At 40.3% G+C, this 18,290-nt stretch overlaps 1 protein-coding gene across 1 annotated transcript in view; it reads right to left on the bottom strand.

Annotated features, from left to right (window-relative positions):
- LOC131228239 (actin cytoskeleton-regulatory complex protein PAN1-like) overlaps window positions 1–18,290 on the bottom strand; it is a 70,633-nt gene that overhangs the window by 27,375 nt on the left and 24,968 nt on the right. The window contains exon 2 of the mRNA XM_058224133.1: window positions 6,700–6,814. Within this exon, the coding sequence (XP_058080116.1) occupies window positions 6,700–6,775 (76 nt within the window). The 5' untranslated portion in view covers window positions 6,776–6,814. The remainder of the gene's footprint in view (window positions 1–6,699; window positions 6,815–18,290) is intronic.

Raw genomic sequence — 18,290 nt, 5'->3', positions numbered from 1 at the left:
GTTCTTGGTCTCCGTTGCACATGAACAAACCATCTAAGTCTACTTTCCCTCATCTTATTAGCATATTGATGCTACTCCGAAGTTCCCTCGAATATATTTATTTCTAACTCTATCCTTCCTCATCTTGCCACTCATCTAGCTCAACATCCTCATTTCAGCTACACTCATCCTATACACATGTTCCTTAATTGCCCAGCATTCTGTTCCATATAGCATGGCTGGCTTTTAAAAAAAGTTGGACATGCAATAATCTTAATCGCAATTTGGGGCTGGTTGCTTAGTAGGATAGAGTGGGGCTGGCCCAACTTTGGTCATTTCCCCTTTATTCAATTGAAATAATTGCAATTCAATTCAGTTGAGGCATATATTAGCATTCATCTGGAGGGGAGGCGCTCTAGTGGTTCCAGCACCTCTGTAAGTTGTATACCTGGCATCTGTTGGTACAAAGCAACTTAAAGTGGTACCATCCATATGTGGGGCTCAATAATGTGTTTACATAATCCAAACCGTCCATAGGATGCGTCACCTCAAGAAGCCGCCAGATCCAAAAAATCATCCGATCAAAAATTCATATGGGCCACAACACAGAACATATTGAGAGTAAACGCCCACTGTTGATTAAATTAGGGCCCCACATTATTGTGTATATATAGTCAAGGCCATTCATACCCTTCATCAATTCCAGATGAAGGGTTAGGCCAAAATTCAGATGTTTTGCAACTAAGGTGGGATCCTGTGAAATTCAAGGGTGGGTGTTGCCTTCCAGCTCACTCCCTTTGTTGTGGCCTGCCTAAGTTTTGGATATGGTTGATTTTGGGGTCCTAAGGGTTTTCTGAAGTGGTGCATCTTATGGGTCAGATTCCATGAGAACATCATGCGGCCCCACATCTACCCAATACCACCATAAGCTTACAATGGTACCGGTACCATCGGAGTGCACTCATTCCTGTATCAGTATGAGAGGAAAAGTGAGGAGAGAGGAGAGGGAGAGTGTAACACCCCAACCTCGGATATCCGAATTTTATCAATTCGGGTATCGGGTCCCAGGTATTAACTATTTTATTATGTCATCAATCAAACCACAATTCTATTTTTCATGAAATTTCATGAAAACTTCATAGTATATAACCAAAATTAAAATTGTTCATAAATATTAAATGACCTTTAGGCCTAAATTCATTCTCCAATCAAGTGTTCAACTAAGTCATCTTCACGGAGACACCTCTACTATGCCTTTACTTGGATGGTTTTTCATAAACAACACAATGAGCTAAAAGCCTAGTAAGTAATAATAAATTGTATAATTTAATACATATCATATTCATAAGAATATCAGTAATATGGCAACTATCATAAAAACAAATCTATACTTGGGATCACCAGGGCCATGGTTGCGCACAGCTTCTGACCTACCAACACCCATTTAGTCTAGATTCTCCCATGTTTCACGCATGCAGAAGAATAACACTACTACTGGATTGGTTTCTCTCGTCGGTAGTGTGAACCTGTGGTCTAGTAATGAGTAGTCCATTCTGAAGCTAACTAGGCTCCCTCACCAGCCCTGGGCCACAGCCTTGGGAGGAGGCCCTATTGGTACCAACTTGGGTTCTAGTTGGGAACTCTACCCACTAATTTAAGGGGCGTCTATCACCGAGTCTTCGGGTGTTCATTATCAACATTATATCTCAAATGATGGCATATATCACGAAAACAATTTATATCATAAGATTCATAAATGCATGCTGGAAAAAACATATTGATGTAGTGTTACTCACCAAAAAGTTCTATTCAACTTAAGTTTCCTAGATACAGTCCTCTTTGATTAGTCGGTTGGTTCTCAGTTTCCGCTAGTGTTGGGCTCCCCTTTAAGTATTATACCAATAGGGTTATTTTCATACTTAATCTCATGATTTAATCAACTATTATTTGTTAACATTAAATCTGACCGTTGATTTGACAATTAGATCATCAATCCATCGATCCATACCTTTGGTTTAACCATATTGCACATTTGATTCATGCTTTACCAATCGTAATCGTTCAGTTTGGGTTTATCATATGGGCCTAAGATCCTCCCGATCCGACCATTAAACTTTGATTATAACCATTGATTTAGGGTATGGTCGGTTAGATCTAGAATCTATATGCTTAATCTTTCATTTTGATCAATTTGACCCTGATGGACGGTTTTGATTAGTTGGATTGTTAATCCAAGGGTTTAAATCATTTCATTATATGTTTTCACCCATTTTCTATGGTTTGGCTTGATCTAGTTCATGATCTTATGGTCAAGATCAAGATTAAATCATATTGGGTTCAAAATGGCCCACTTGAGATCTTAAACAAATAATCGGGTACATTCACTAATCACATTGCACCTAGCTCTTAGGAACCTTTGGTTTTGATCATGAATCAAGTGAGTCTAAGGCCAAGATTAAATTCTATGGTTTGTGTTTGGAACCCAATAGCCCACTTGGATTATGATCTAAAGTTGGATCATCAAATCTGATTCTTTAATCGTGATTCAATCACATGTAGTTTGATATTGACATCAAGATCACCATCACACAGAGTGGTCCACCTATTATTAACTTGAATCAAGATGGTGTATTTATTCACGGTTCATGATGGATGGTGTGAAGTGTCTATAACCAAATCTACATGGATAGTGTGAAACTCCCACACTTGATAATACATGGGTAGCTACTCAGGGTCCACACTATTGACTATTCTTATCATGGTCCATATGATCTAGGACCTACACCATCCATCATTTTCATAACTGCATCCTTGTCTAAAAATAATGAAATTTAGTGCATACATGTAACAGACTATGAACAGTCATCTCAACGGTGGGGATTTACTATATGTGATGTGGACCCACCTATGCGTTGGGGTTAGCATCCCCACACCTGGGGTCTGGACATGTGAATGCCTAGACGCCCATTCCCCTTTCCTGTTTTGGTTAAAACAAGTCTCTCACAAGATATCTCTTAGATTCTGCATGAGTACACTCACGCTATCCAAGTTTTATTTCAAAGTGGAGTCCACACACAGTGTTATGTAAATCTGATCCGCTCATTGTCTTTCCCGCCCTCTATTACGTATACAACAAATAAGTTGTCCTCAAATGTTACATGAGGTCCCACTTATGAATCTTGGAAGGTGATTCCTTCTTGTACTATGTGTTTGATTTACAATTCATATATGCGTTCAAAAATCATGAAAATTGGTCCATAAGGAATTCTGGACTCATGGCAATAGATGAGCAGTTTGGATTACCGAACCGAAGTTTGGACCACCAGATTTCATGGGTCAAAGACCCTTGGCAGGGAGGGAGGATATTTTTGGCATAGTGTACTCAAAGGTACATCTCCTTACTACACTTGTGACATATCCAAATTGGGGTCCACATGCCCGGATTAATGGTCCAACCCGACGATTGTGCTTAATGAAACATAATAACATTAAGGAAAAATCTTTTCATAGTTAAAGGATTTCTAGATCTAGGGTATAATGAGTCTTTGTCGTGGGACCCATGATCAATCATTCTTATGTTGATCTAGGTCAGATCTATCTGATCTTGGATCCACCACAATAGTTCCCATCAACACTGGGACCTTATTCCAGTTCCAGATACACACACTAATTACATATAGAATTGATGTTTAATATCAACATTCATAATTTAATCAATCTATGATCATCGAGGCCACCAGATTTAATATCGATAGTTTCCAATGAATCAGATCTAGGAATTACATCATATCGACCATCAGATTACTAAAAAATAAAAATAAATAAAAGAAGCAGTGTTTTTATAGTTGTGGGGCTCATCACTGATAGTGATCTACATCTAATGGTCCATCCTACTCTGATATGGTAGTGGGACAAATCTTTCTACTCTACATCCAGAGTGTGTGGCCACCTGATCAGATTTGGGGGAGGTGTGTACGTTCACATGTGGAAACAAGGGGTGTCCATGTCTCTACCTTAGGGATGAGGTACAACAGATCTCTCCCATTCATGTATAGGGTCCAGTAAATTAGGCCCTGTACTCAATCTCTAGCATTGATCAGATGGATGCATGGCCCACCGTCAGTGTATGGGAGAGATCTTAATAAGAATAGTGGACCATACGCTGACAGTGGGCCATGCATCCATCTGATCAATGCCAAAGATTTGAGTACATGGCCTACATTACTGGACCCTATACATGAATGGGATAGATCTGTTGTACCTCATCGGACGATGGGCCCTGTACACTGACAGTGAGCCCTGTACAATGCCATGAAGTACAACAGATCTCTCCCATTCATGTATAGGGTCCAGTAATGTAGGCCCTGTACTCAATCTCTGGCATTGATCAGATGGATGCATGGCCCACCGTCAGTGAGGGTGAGAATATCAGCATATCGATTTTCTGAGCAAACACAAGGCATATGCAGAATCTGTCACAACATGTTCTCAAATAAGATGACAGTCAACCTCTACGTGTTTAGTCTGTTCATGAAAATCAGGATTGGCTGCAATATGGACGGCAGCTTGACTAATATAATGGAGAGGTATAGAGGAAGTGGTCTCAGACCCCATAGCTTGAAGGATTGATTTCACCCAAAATTAACTCACATGTCGCTTGAGCCATGGCTCAATATTGAGCTTCAATGGAAGAGTGAACCACCACGAATGGCTTCTTGCTTTTCTATGCAACAAGGTCGCTGCCCACAAATGAACAGTAGCCCGTGATGGACAAAGAACCAAAGGAGACCCTGCCCAATCAGCATCAAAAAAGCCACTGATCATCAGATGACCATGATTAGAATAGAGCAGACCACAATCAAGAGCATTCTTGAGATAGTGTAGAATTCAGTAAACTGCCTCAACGTGACAGATTTTGCATGAATTGGCTAACGAGATTGGCTACACAGCTGATGTCTGGGTGAGTTATGGTCAAGCAGATTAGGCAACCCATAAGGCATCAATATATGTTTGGATTATCAATCTCTTCATATTGCCAATCATGAAGCTTGTGATTGACCTCAACAAGAGTGACTGTTGGATGAGCGCCGAGTAGCCTAGATTCAGAGAGAACAACCAACACATTTCCGTTGAGACAAGAACACCCCCTTCTCTAATTGCGCAACCTCAAATCCCAACAAATATTTGAGGAGCCCGAGATCTTCATTTCAAAAGATTTGGCCAAAAACGATTTAACCATTTCACCAAAAGATTTGGCTCTAATACTATGTAGGAGTATGAGAGGAAAAGTGACGAGAGAAGAAGAGACGTGTGCGAGACAAGAGAGGATTTGATATTCCCTAACTCATAGAAGCCCCTTATTTATAATAGTCTCAAGATCACAGGAGATAAGAAGAAATTAATGACAATATAATCTACAAAATGCTTTATTATTTCTCATATGATATAATACTTCCAGGGATTACAGAATAATGTACTCCTTCCAGGACTAAAAAGCTCCTCATGTACACCAGAAATGGTGTACTCTCTAACAATTTCATTTATATTGATCTATATGTCTAATTGGTCAGAAAAGAGACGGCATAACTTTATCTTTTAACATGCATATCATTCAAAAATTCTGTTCAACGTGCGGTATTGATGTTACGTCTTGTGCATTTGATTCTATACTAATGTAGAAAATAACAAGCTGCAAGTGAACTACAATGTGAACAGTCTCCAAAGACAGAAAAAGAAGTATGACAAGATAACATACAAGCTGGGATAATCAACTAACTGAAAGTGACAAATGCACCTCATTATACCAGCATTTCATTGTTGCGGGTTAGCATCATGATGCAGCCAGAAATGAAACAGGGCCTCAAGGGAAAGCTTGAAGCACCATGTGAACTCTAATTTGAGTTAATGCATAAAAGCACTAGGTATCCCTCCTAAATTGGTAGTGTCTTGAGAAACGAGAAATCAAGAAATTGTTATGGCATATTGACTGTGTTAGAACAGTTTCAATGAAGAAGAGGTTTTGTACTTCAGGAGAGACTGCATATTCTCCAATTCTTTTGGTGGAGCACTTGAAGTTGAAAGAGATTCTAACCTTGCAATCACATGGGCATCTTCAATGGGACCCAGGCAGTGGAAGCTAGCATTTTTTATCTCAGAAATTAGAGATCTAGTTTCTTCTTTGAACGTTGTTTCTCAAATTTATGCTGGGAGGCAAATGAGTTTGCGAATTCTTTTGTGAGCAAGGGAGTGATGAGAGGGAAACTCATAATAAGCTCTTTGTTTCCATTCTCTGGGTAGTATCCTTGCTTTTACAATAACTTGGTTGTCTTTTAAAATATAGAAGAAGAAAAAGACTGAACTACGCACAATCGAGACTTTGAAATTCAAACAAAATATTGATTTAATGACCTAATTGTTGGATCTAGGTAAAATATCAAAAGAAATGCTTACCAGTTACCACACAACTTAAATTTTTAAACTCACATTTATCTTAGTTCTATATACGAAAAAAGTAGATTTCAATGCCAGTTAATTGTGTAAACATTGCTGTTACTTTCTCCTTTTTTCTTCTCTTTTTTTTTTTAATCTTAACGTCTTTGCGGTTACTTGGCATCTAGTCTTATTTGTCTAATTGCATAGAACAGCCTTTCATGGGATGTAAGAGAATATTGACCATGACTAGTATCAGTACAGATATGAGGCAATTGAAATAAAGGATACTTTCAATGCTTTGCTGTGAATTATTAAGCTTAGAGAGCTTCTCAGCTAATATCTGGCCATTGAAAGCGTTGTTCATCCCGCCTTCTTAGCAAGTCCTCATGTAACAAGGACAACCCTGCAGAAAATACCATTAAAGAGGTAAAGTTAACATTCTACAGTCAACTGCTCAAAAAAGATACTAACATACTACAATTGCAAAAATCATCTTGCTCAATGCAAATGGAAAAAAGTAATGAAGTTTTTTCATACGGTTTTCTTCATCAATACAAGAGTTTTTTTTAAACCAATAAAAGAAATGGCATTGCCTGTAGAGAAAAGATATTCACTAATGAAGGCCATAGGACTTGACAATCTGCTTAAAAGAACTTTGAAACAAGGAAATTGAACTCTTCATTGAATGAATGAAAATGTATACAAAGGTATAGCATTTAGAGGCTTCTCATGCGAATCAAGGAAGATTCCGGAAATCATCCCCAGATTATCTAGAGAGATCCTAGCTATTCCAAAACAGTTACATAACAGTAACGTGGCAACCGTTACACATTACATGTCGTAATGGTGGCTGTTACAGGAAAAAAAAAAAGACCCATAACGGCCTCTTACCCGGGCCGAAATGGGTTTTTTCAAAAAAAAAAAAAAAAGAAACGGCCACTATGGCCCATATCGTAATGGTAATGGCAGTGGCTGTTACAGCCACTGTTAGCATTATGTAATACCTTATCCTAGAGATCCTCTCAGTCTTATCAGGTCTACAACCTCACTCAGAAGTCGGAACTGTTATCATGGTCATAGTCCTTCATCAGATCATTCTGGACGCTTGATGTGGTCTAGATATTCAATATGGCAGTTGAATGGTTCTGACCTATGAACGGTTGCATAGGTAAGCTCTTTAATCAAGACCGCTGGATAGGACTGATCTTCAGTTGACCAGCAATGGGGTCAACCGTGGTCTGCCATTGGATGATTGGATGTTTCTTACATGACAATAAACATGTATGCCCATATACCATGCTCATGTTGTTTATCTTTCAATGTTCCTATTTTAGGGATTTTTACCGGGAAATACTCTAAAAGGTGATTTTTTTCCCAAGAGAAACAAGTGCTCGACTTTCTTAATTCCAAAATAGGGGGGTTCTTACTGTAAGGACAAAGTGAAACGATACTTTTACCCCTCCTTTATTTTCTTTGGGTTAGGATTAGGGGTGTCAACGGGCCGTGTTAGAGCCAAGCCAAGCTCTGTCCAAGCCTTGCCCGCAAATTCAAGCTAAACCCAAACCCAACCAGAGCCCGACACAGATTATTTATGCCAGGCCCAACCCGAGCTCAAACGCGAAAATAAACCCCCTGGTTATTTTTAGCAAAACAATATAGTGAAAATTTGAAAATTCCAAACATGGACAATGGTGATTCCAACTCGCTTGAAGGCATGGTGGATGTTTTTCATGGCGGGGATTAATCAGTGTTTGTGTGGCCCATCTGATGGAGTATCTAATCTCAGAATTGTGTTTTAAGAAGATCACACAGTTGTTGTTTAAACGAAGGACACAATTCGACCTTTAATGGAAGATTGAAGATCGGGCGTCATTTCTTCACTACAACTGCACTGGACGGTTTAGATGGGTCCTACAAAGCTTGTGGGACCCACCATCTTGAGCTCTACAAAATATCATTGGTGGGTTTGCTGTTACAAAGATTTGGCTGGTTACTGCAAACAGCCGCGAAATACGGGATCTGGTCGAGTTCAAATTGGTTTCTTCGGCTTTCTTGGGTTATCACGAGGACACCAAGATCATTTGGATCTTGAATGAACCGTCTGGATTGTTGGAGATCTTGAGTTTCAAAAAACAGCATCTTCGACACTCGAGGAAAACACAGAGAAGAGGACAGAGATGCATTTTGACAGTGTCTTCTCCGTCACGTATTGGGTTTGGATTCTCAAGATGGACAGCTGCGAATAGTTATTGATGGTGGTGTTTGAATCAATGGTTTACAGGTTCCAGCCACAGCCATAACTAGGACAGCAAACAGAGAAGATTGCGAAGAAGAAAAACAAATGTTTTAGATGATATTCCAAATCTTAGCAATGTGCGACGCTTCAATGATTTTGGACGTTGCATGAGAGGGATTGGACGGCTGTGATCTGACAAAAATGGGCCCCTTAATGAGGACATCATAGCATCATCATATCGTGTCTACCATCAGAGGAAGACCCCGACTGATGCCCCCAGCTTCGCTATGCCTAGACGATTGCTACGTGGGGCCCAGCGGGCTACATTGAAGACCGCACGTGCATGGTTCGTGCATCTGGAAGACCCCATACTGGAAAGATGCATGTGGGTTGCTTTTATTGGAGATTTCGACCATCAGATTTTGAAGACCCCATACTGTGGAGAATGTACGCACCCGAAACAACACTCTGTTGAGTCATTTCATCAAACACTTGGCAAGCAGCATTAAGATAAAAACAACCGAGTTACTGAGCCAATTTGATCCGAGTCGATTGAGTTGAGGTTCGAGCCAAGTTGAGTCGAGCTCAGGCAAGCTCGAACTTGGCTCGAAATTTTTTCAAGCTCCAAAAACCAGCTCGACTCAGTCCATCAAGCGAGCTAACCGAGCTACTCGACTCGTGTATAGCTCTAGCTCAAGCTTGCCCGAGCTACTAACTAAATCAAACCAAGCTGGCCAATCAAGCTCGAGGACCGAGCTGAGTTTGAGCTAGGGTTGGCTATTGGCTAAGCCGAGCCAAGCTGTGCCAAGCTCAACTTGGTTCGACTCGTGTACAGCTCTAGGTTTAGCGTCCCACATATTTAGTTTAGCAGTCATTTCATTGCCATCACAATTTCATCACATCATTGCATAATAGTCCATAGGTTTTCTTCTTCTTTTTTCTTCTTTTTTTTATTCCATTAGAGTGTTTATTGTATGAACACCCGTACAGGTCATGGTTTTAGTCTATCCCCCACAATGAATATGGAACAGCTTGCCAAGGCTATCAACCGTCGCCTCACAAACATTGAGAATCACAATTGGACCACCACCACCCAACTGACTGCAACTAACCAACGCTAAGCCCGGTTGGAAGATTCCCTTCAAGCTAACCCCAACAATGGGGTAGATCGTCATTCTCAAGCTGAGGAACCAATTGGAGGTGGGCAAGTCAAGGAGGACCATGTTAGGAAGCATGAGAGACACCAAAGTTAAGGAAGAGCCTATTAGAGAACATGTTAGGTACCAAGGTAGAGGACTAGGCCGTGGAGGGGTGCGTGCCCAGCCACCCCGCAAGGAGTTCCAAGACCACTATGATCCTGACGAGAGAGTAATGAAAGGAGTTAAGGTCAATGCCCCTAGCTTCAATGGTTGCTTGGACCCCAAGACATTCCTTGACTGGATGGCGGACATGGACTACTGTTTTGAGTGGTATGATATGTTTGATGCCCGTCGTGTGAAGTTTTTTAAGATAAAGTTGGTGGACCATGCTAAAAAAAATTGGACCAACATGGAACATCAGATTGAGAGGTCTGGAGATGCCCCAGTTGGGTACTAATTAGAGATGAAAGAAATACATAAGGAAAAGTATCTCCCCCTCGCGTACTATCTAAGGCTCTTAGACCAGGGGCAGTCTTTTCACCAGGGAACAATGCCCGTGTCGGATTACATCGCTAAATTCGATGAATACATGATGTGATGTGATGTGATGTTGAGGACCCGAGGATTACTCTCCTGTTTTAAAACGGACCTCCGAAGCGACATTCAGCAAGAACTCTCTCACAACGTTGGCACCCTAAAACCAGTGTTGTCAAAATCCTATGAGTTACAATTTACGATATACGATTTTAGTCAAATCTTAAGCAAAACAATTTGAATCCTAACCTTGAATTCATTTTTATATGAATCCTACTATTCTATGATTTGAATCCTACGATTTACGATTCAAATTTTACTTATCTTTTATTTTAAGCTTCTCTTGGCTTTCATTTTATCTTTTCAAATTATTTAGGGCTTTAAGAATCATTTAGAAGAGGTAAATAATTTTGTGTTCTTTGAAGAGATTAAATAATATATTTTTTCTTTAACGTTAAATCGTGTAGTTTTTTTATGTGATTTCTTATTTGTTAACAGGTTGAAACAACAAATTGATGTATGACTCACCTGTAATGTTTTTATGGATGGTTACAATCATGCTGACTTATATGTATTATGGAATGATGCTTCGAAATCATAAGTATCTTTTGTCGTAGGTCTACAGTATCAAAAGCCGCTTTTCCACCATGATTCTACATTCTGGAAAGGTAACAAGAACATAAATTTTTAAGGAAAATTTCTTGAAAGACAAAAAAATAAAGGAATAAGAATATTTTAACAATATCATGACATGGTATTACTTGGTGCACATTGATTGCAAAAGGAAGATTGGTGAGTTTTTATATATAAAAAAATCTGATTTACTTATATTTTTTCAATTATTTTAAGAAAAAAAAAATTTTAATCTTACAATTTACAATACGATTTGCGATTCGATACAATTCAACCCCTACTATGATTTGCGATACGATAATGATTTTGAAAACATTACCTAGAACAAATGTACTAGGTGGTGAAAGACCTCGAGCATTGCCTCCAGCCACAATTAGGGAGACGATTTGACTCTCGGGACTCAAATGTTAAGATTACTCCCCAGGGAGGTAAATCTAACTTTGGGAGTCAATCCAAGCCCCTTAGTAGTTCTCAATCCAGCCCTCGGGATGTTAAGGGTAAAGGGTCGGCTAGTACTATTGTGTGGGTCGATGAGTCCACGCGATGCTACACGTGCCCCGAGTATGGCCACTTCGCTCAATAGTGCCCCACCAGAGAGCGACGCAAGGCACTCATAATTAGCGAGATGGATGAGAATGAGCAAGGTGAATTTGAAGATGAAGAGGTCTACGAAACTAAGGCAAGTCCTAGCGATGAGGAGGTTGAGGGCTTGAGACCACTCCTCTTGCAGTCGTCTGATGTGCCTTAGCACAAGCTAAGGCGAACGACTATTGGCATAGAACTGCCATTTTCCATACTTATGTTAAGTGTGGAGACGAGCTGCAAAGTGATTATCGATAGCGGCAGTTGCACCAATATAGTATCAGTAAGCGCAATGGCTCGACTAGGTCTGAAGTCCATTCCCCACCCTCAACCACATCAAGTTGCTTGGGTTGACGCATTGATGCAGGACAATTAACCACTTGCTCTAAAAGCTCGAACTGTTAGTTCACGGTGAATCAATCCCTTTATCTCATAGCCCAGGCCCCACATCTCACGGGTTAGAACCTCGGCCGAACCCCCCTCGTGGGCCCCAAATCACATAGGTACCGCCTCACACGGGCCGCCCACCCCAAGTGTGCCCCTGCATCCCACGGGCAACCCCACTCGAGCCCGGTGTGAAAATGCCCCTGCATTAATCATCCCCGGTGAGGAGTCTCGAACACGAGACCTCCCACTCTGATACCAATTTGATGCAGGACAATTAACCACTTGCTCTAAAAACTCAAACTGTTAGAGCATGGCAAATCGATCACTTTATCTCATAGCCCAGGCCACACATCTCACGGGTTAGGACCTCGGCCAAACCCCCCTATGAGCCCCAAATCACATGGGTACCGCCCACCCCGAGTGTGCCCCTGCATCCCACAGGCAACCCTACTCGAGCCCGATGTGAAAATGCCCGTAATTGGCGAGATGGATGAGAATAAGCAAGGTGAATTTGAAGATGAAGAGGTCTATGAACCTAAGGCAAGTCCTAGCGATGAGGAGGTTGAAGGGCTTGAGACCGCTCCTCTTGCAATCGTCTGATGTGCCTTAGCACAAGCTAAGGAGAACGACTATTGGCGTAGAACTACCATTTTCCATATTTATGTTAAGTGTGGAGACGAGCCGCAAAGTGATTATCAATAGCAGCAGTTGCACCAATATAGTCTCAGCGAGCACAATGGCTCGACTAGGTCTGAAGTCCGTTCCCCACCCTCAACCATATCGTGTTGCTTGGGTCGACGCATCCTCCATTCCAGTGTCCCAGCAATATCTTATTCATATCCAGTTTGGATCTTATAAAGACATGTTGTGATGTGATGTAGTGCCTATGGATGTCAGCCATATCATCTTGGGTAGGCCTTGGTTGTACGACAAGGACGCAACACTATTCAGTCGCTCGAATACGTGTTCATTTATGGATGAAGGCAAGAAGATTAATCTTAAATCCTCTCCTGCCCAAGAGCACCCCAAATAAGAAAGAAGATTTACACCCCAAGTTGATGTAGAATTGCCACATGAAGTGATTCCGATGATGGAGGAATTCAAGGATATTTTTCCTGATAACCTCTCGGATGAGCCATTGATCTTGTCCCTGAGTGAACTCTACCAAACCTCCTGCATTACTGTACGAATCCCACAGAGCACGCGAAGTTAAAGAAGCAAGTTGATGAGCTTCTGAGGAAAGCATGAGCCAATGCGTCATGCCCACCCTTCTCACGCCCAAGAAAGATGGCACGTGGCGCATGTGTGTGGACAGTAGAGTCATCAATAAGATCACGGTCAAGTACTAGTTTCTCATACCGCGTCTTGATGATATGTTAGACATGATAGGAGGTGTCACTATCTTTTCTAAGATTGATCTCAAGAGTGGTTATCACCAAATCCGTATACGCCCAAGAGATTAGTGAAAAAACGGCGTTCAAAACTAAAGATGAGCTTTATAAGTGGTTAGTCATGCCATTTGGCTTGACCAATACTACAAGCACATTTATGAGGATGATGACCCAAGTGTTGCAACCTTTCATAGGAAAATTCCTAGTGATATACTTTGACAATATTCTCATCTATAACACCTCTAAGGAACAACATCTCCACCATTTAAGACAAGTCTGCGGGATCGTTAGGACTGAAAAGCTATATGCCAACCTTAAGAAATGTTCTTTCATGACAGATAGGTTTTTCTTAGGGTGTGTGGTGTCGACCAAGGGAATGTCAGCGGATCCAGAGAAAGTTAAAGCCATAGTCAGTTGGCCTAAACCACAGAATATCCATGATGTGCGCAGCTTTCACGGCTTAACCACATTCTATAGGCGGTTCATTAGAGAGTTTAATTCCATTATGGCTCCCATCACTAACTGTATCAACAAATGGGAGTTCCAATGGACCAAAGCAGTCTCTAAAGCTTTGAAGGGGATAAAAGTTAAGATGGCAAAGCTCCTGTCATGCGTCTTCCTGATTTCTCTAAAGTCTTTGAAGTTGCATGTGACATGTCAGGTGTTAATATAGGTGGAGTACTAAGCCAAGAAGGACATCTAGTAGCTTATTTTAGTAAGAAACTAAATGAAACTAAACAACGGTATTCCACTTATGACAAAGCGGTATATACGGTTGTTCAATCCTTGTGCCATTGGCGTCATTATTTACTACCACAAGAATCAGTCTTATTCTCTGATCATGAGTGAAGAAGTCACTAGGTTTGAGAGACTGAAAGAAGAATATTCTGCTTGCCCAAATTTTGGAGTGTATAATGTGTTTCTATTTAAAGGTGACAGATTCTACATTCCTCATACTTCCCTCCGTGATTTTCTAATCTGTGAGCTTCATGCCGAAGAACTAGCTAGTCATTTTGGTAGGGACAAGACAATCTCCCTTGTTGAAGACGGATTCTATTAGCCAAGTCTCAAGCGAAATGTCCCCAAAATTATTGGGTAGTGTAGGACTTGTCAACTAGCAAAGCAAAAGAAGCAAATACCAGATTGTATACACCCTTGCCGGTGCCACATGCTCTGTGGCAAGATATCAGCATGGATTTCATGTTAGACTTACCAAAGACTATCAAAAAGCCTGATTCCATCTTTGTGGTCATGGACGGTTTTTCTAAAATGGCCCACTTTCTCTCGTATTCTAAAAACATTGGATGCCTCCAATATTGCGAAAAAAAAAAAAAAAATCACTGGGGAGGTGGTTCGTTTGCATGGTTTGCCTAAGTCCATTGTGTCTGACAGAGATGTGCGCTTCATGAGCCATTTTTGGAAGACATTGTGGCACATGATGGGAACAAAGCTTCAGTTCTCGTCAGCATACCATCCTCAGAGTGATGGTCAAATGGAGGTAGTGAATAGAAGTCTTGGTAATCTGTTACGTTGTCTTGTGGGAGACCATATTAGGACCTGGGATGCAGTGTTACCCGTAGTTAAGTTCGCATACAACAGTTATGTTAATAGGTCCATAGGCATGAGTCCATTTGAGGTCGTTCATGGTTACAAGACGAGGAAGCCTATATATGTCTATCTCTCATAGGCCAACAAAGTCCACATATGCATTTTCACGACATATTCATGATTTGCATAGTGAGATCAGAAAACGGATTAACGCAAGTAATGAGAAGCATAAGATCATTGTTGACTCTCACCGTAGATTTAAAGAATTTCATGTGGGTGACGATGTCATGGACTCATGGTTCACATAAGGCTTGAGCAGTTTCTGCAAGGAACCATGAAAAAATTACATACACGCAATGCAGGTCCTTATAAAATATTTAGAAGAATTGGCTCTAATGCGTGTGGTGGATCTTCCATCTAACATGGGCATTAGCTCCACATTTAATGTGGAAGACCTTGTGTCCTGTGATGGACCCACAACTTCACCCGCTAGCACTCCTACAAACCCTCACCTTGTTCCAGATGGTGATAACCCTAACCCTAGTTAGGATGGGCTAAAAACAATAAATTATCGTGCATATTGGACCCATATGCCGTTTTTCCCCCAAAAAAATTGAGTAACCGTCAGGAAATAATTTTTTTTAAAATGTAAAACGCTAGAATATATCACCTTTTTATATTTTTAACATGTATTTAATGGTGTATCATACCATACTTTGATAAGAATGTTGTCTAAGCATGACATGGTAAAAGTCAACCAAATATGCCCTAATCAAACACAATCAAGCATGATTGATATATTAGTGCCCTTCATATTGAAACACTACAAAAGAATAAAAATGTGTGTGTGTGTGTGTGTGTGTGTGTGTGTGTGTGTGTATATATTAAAGTGATATTTTCCCCTTCTAGCTTTTCCCAAGATGGTTTACTCAACTTTGAATCATCAAATACCACTCAAATCATGTTTTTAAGCTTCGTTGTTGTGGCAGAATGTCCCTCATTTGTTAATGGCTCGAGAGTTTGGGCCCCTCCATGTAGGAGGAACCTCTCGGAAGCAAAGATTGGGGATTACGCTAGCCTTTTGGATGTTTTGCGGAATGCTAAGGTTGATGTCCAGAAAAGGAATCCAATGAAACGAACATAATCCCTTCAAATGGCATGATTGATCAAATTTCCTCCTTTCAATCAATAGGAGATCCCACTAATATTCCCGCACTCATTGGCAAATTAAAAGCACGTCTTGGGACTATTTCTCCAATTCAAACAGTGGCAATCACAAAATTTAGGACTTGAAACTGATTGGATCAAGTGTCCTAGATTCATTGTTTCTCTTTGTTTCTCTTCTGGGCATCCTAGTGCACCTTTCCAAGCCACACGAATCATGCCAAACAGTTCCATCCTTGGCAATGATGACAATTGAAAGCCCGCTCGAGCATCTATGTTGATTTGACAAGGTATGATTGTAGAGAATATATGTATTTGCTACTCTCGCGTGAATTCCTTGAATCTAAACGACGTCATGAATCATGATATCGACACTTGATATCATATCATAGCATGGATCTAAGAGTCAAAAACTTATTCACTAATTTCACTCATCTTTGAACAGGTTGCCCAACTAACAACATTCACACCAAAGAATGACCCCTTGCACTATTGAATACATTCCAAAACCAGAGAAGCTGGGATTTCTCAATTATTTTCCTATTTACATGATTTTGTTTCTTTGGGCCAAAAAGAAAGAAAGAAAAATAAATAAATAAAATACACCAATATGGGCTCATATCACATGGGTTGGTATGCGGCTAATACACCAACCAATATCATTATTCAAAAACACCTTGGAAGCAGCTGATGAGGAAGACAAAGCAGCAAAAAGAGCATAATTAGACAAGTCAAACTTATGCAAAGATTGGTATCAAATCTGGCCATCCGAATCCTCAAATGGTGACTGGTGCTCTGACCACCCAGATACTCGGTGACTAAAATGAATGTGTAAAAGGGAGAGGGTGAGGATCCACTCACTAGAAAAGAAATTCCAAATTAAGAATATTTTGAAAACTAACTATATTTTGTGGCTTCCATGTTTATTTACAGGCCTGGTACATAGCAATCCCAATAATTCTTGACTACCAACAAAAGAAAACACATTAAACCTAGACATAAATACTTGTGTAAAACACATTAAACCTCGACTTAAAAAATTTATAAAATAAATAAATAAATAAATAAATAAAAACATTGAGTTAAACACATTATACCTAAACTAAAATAACTTGTGTAACAAACCAAATCGACTAGGAGATGGACTTCAATAACTTCTGTAACAAGTCAGACCAACTAGGACACTAATCTAATTAACAAAACTTGCTAACCAAGCTAAGATAAATGTATTTTTATTGTAGTGTTACAATAACACACTACTATAGTGTTGTTATGGAATGCTATTGGTAGCTCTAATCGCACCACTGGTGCAAAGCATCATCCTCCTCGGGTAAGATAGAACTTGTCCTCAAGTTTAAAGCTAGTGCCAATCCATCACAACAATCTCGCCTCGCTCCTTAGTAGACTTTGGTAGGAGTTGATGATGGAGGCCAACATGTCAACTACAACCCCCCTTCACCAGTTGCAAATGTAGAGCATGACACTTCCACTTTTGCATATTCTCCATTTATGTCCTTCAAGTAGGCCTCAGTTTATTCTACAACAGTGGATATTTTGGCCTTGAAGGTTGGACTGTAGCTAGTGACTTTGCCTCCACTTGATCGGCAGCCCGACTCTTGTGCAAGGTGAGAGCATGGTCGAATGAAGGACACTCCTATGGCTTCTCCACTTAAAGAGTTCTCCATGTCGACCATTGATTCATCCTTTGATTCACATCTTCAATTGACCCATTAGTGGATCCATTAGTCAATTCAAGAGGCAACTCATCAATCAATCAACAGTGGATTCTTCACATTCACCATCTTGAATCATTACAATTTCTTTTGAAACCATGTCCCTGAATTTTCAGACCAAGCTTCTTTCACAAAGTGGTTAGAGTTAGATCCCTCCCTAGTAGTGTTTTTACTCTCATCATTTACCATAAAATGAGATCCGTTGTGATCTTCTTTCTAGCGGATTATCAGTGATTGCTTTGAGCCATTCATTGAATTATTTCACTTTTCAAGTTCTTTTTATTGTTTGCAACATCTCCAGCATTTCCTCGCTCTTCGTCAACTCATTCTTTGATTACCCATGTAACCTTTTATTACATGTCAGCGTCTCCGAATTAGCATGATATTATGGTGGATTTTTGTAGCAAGGAGTGGAAGATTGATAGGGATTGTTGTAGCAATCGTAGGAAGACCGATAAGAATTGTCATAATAGGCATGGATATCCAAACGGAAATCAAAAGAGGGATAGAGATTGTGATTATGGGAAGATTG

Source organism: Magnolia sinica, chromosome 15 (assembly GCF_029962835.1).
Source record: "Magnolia sinica isolate HGM2019 chromosome 15, MsV1, whole genome shotgun sequence".
NCBI classification, from domain to species: Eukaryota; Viridiplantae; Streptophyta; class Magnoliopsida; order Magnoliales; family Magnoliaceae; genus Magnolia; species Magnolia sinica.
Note: the sequence above shows the minus strand (reverse complement) of the source record. Positions and strands in the feature narration are given on the sequence as shown.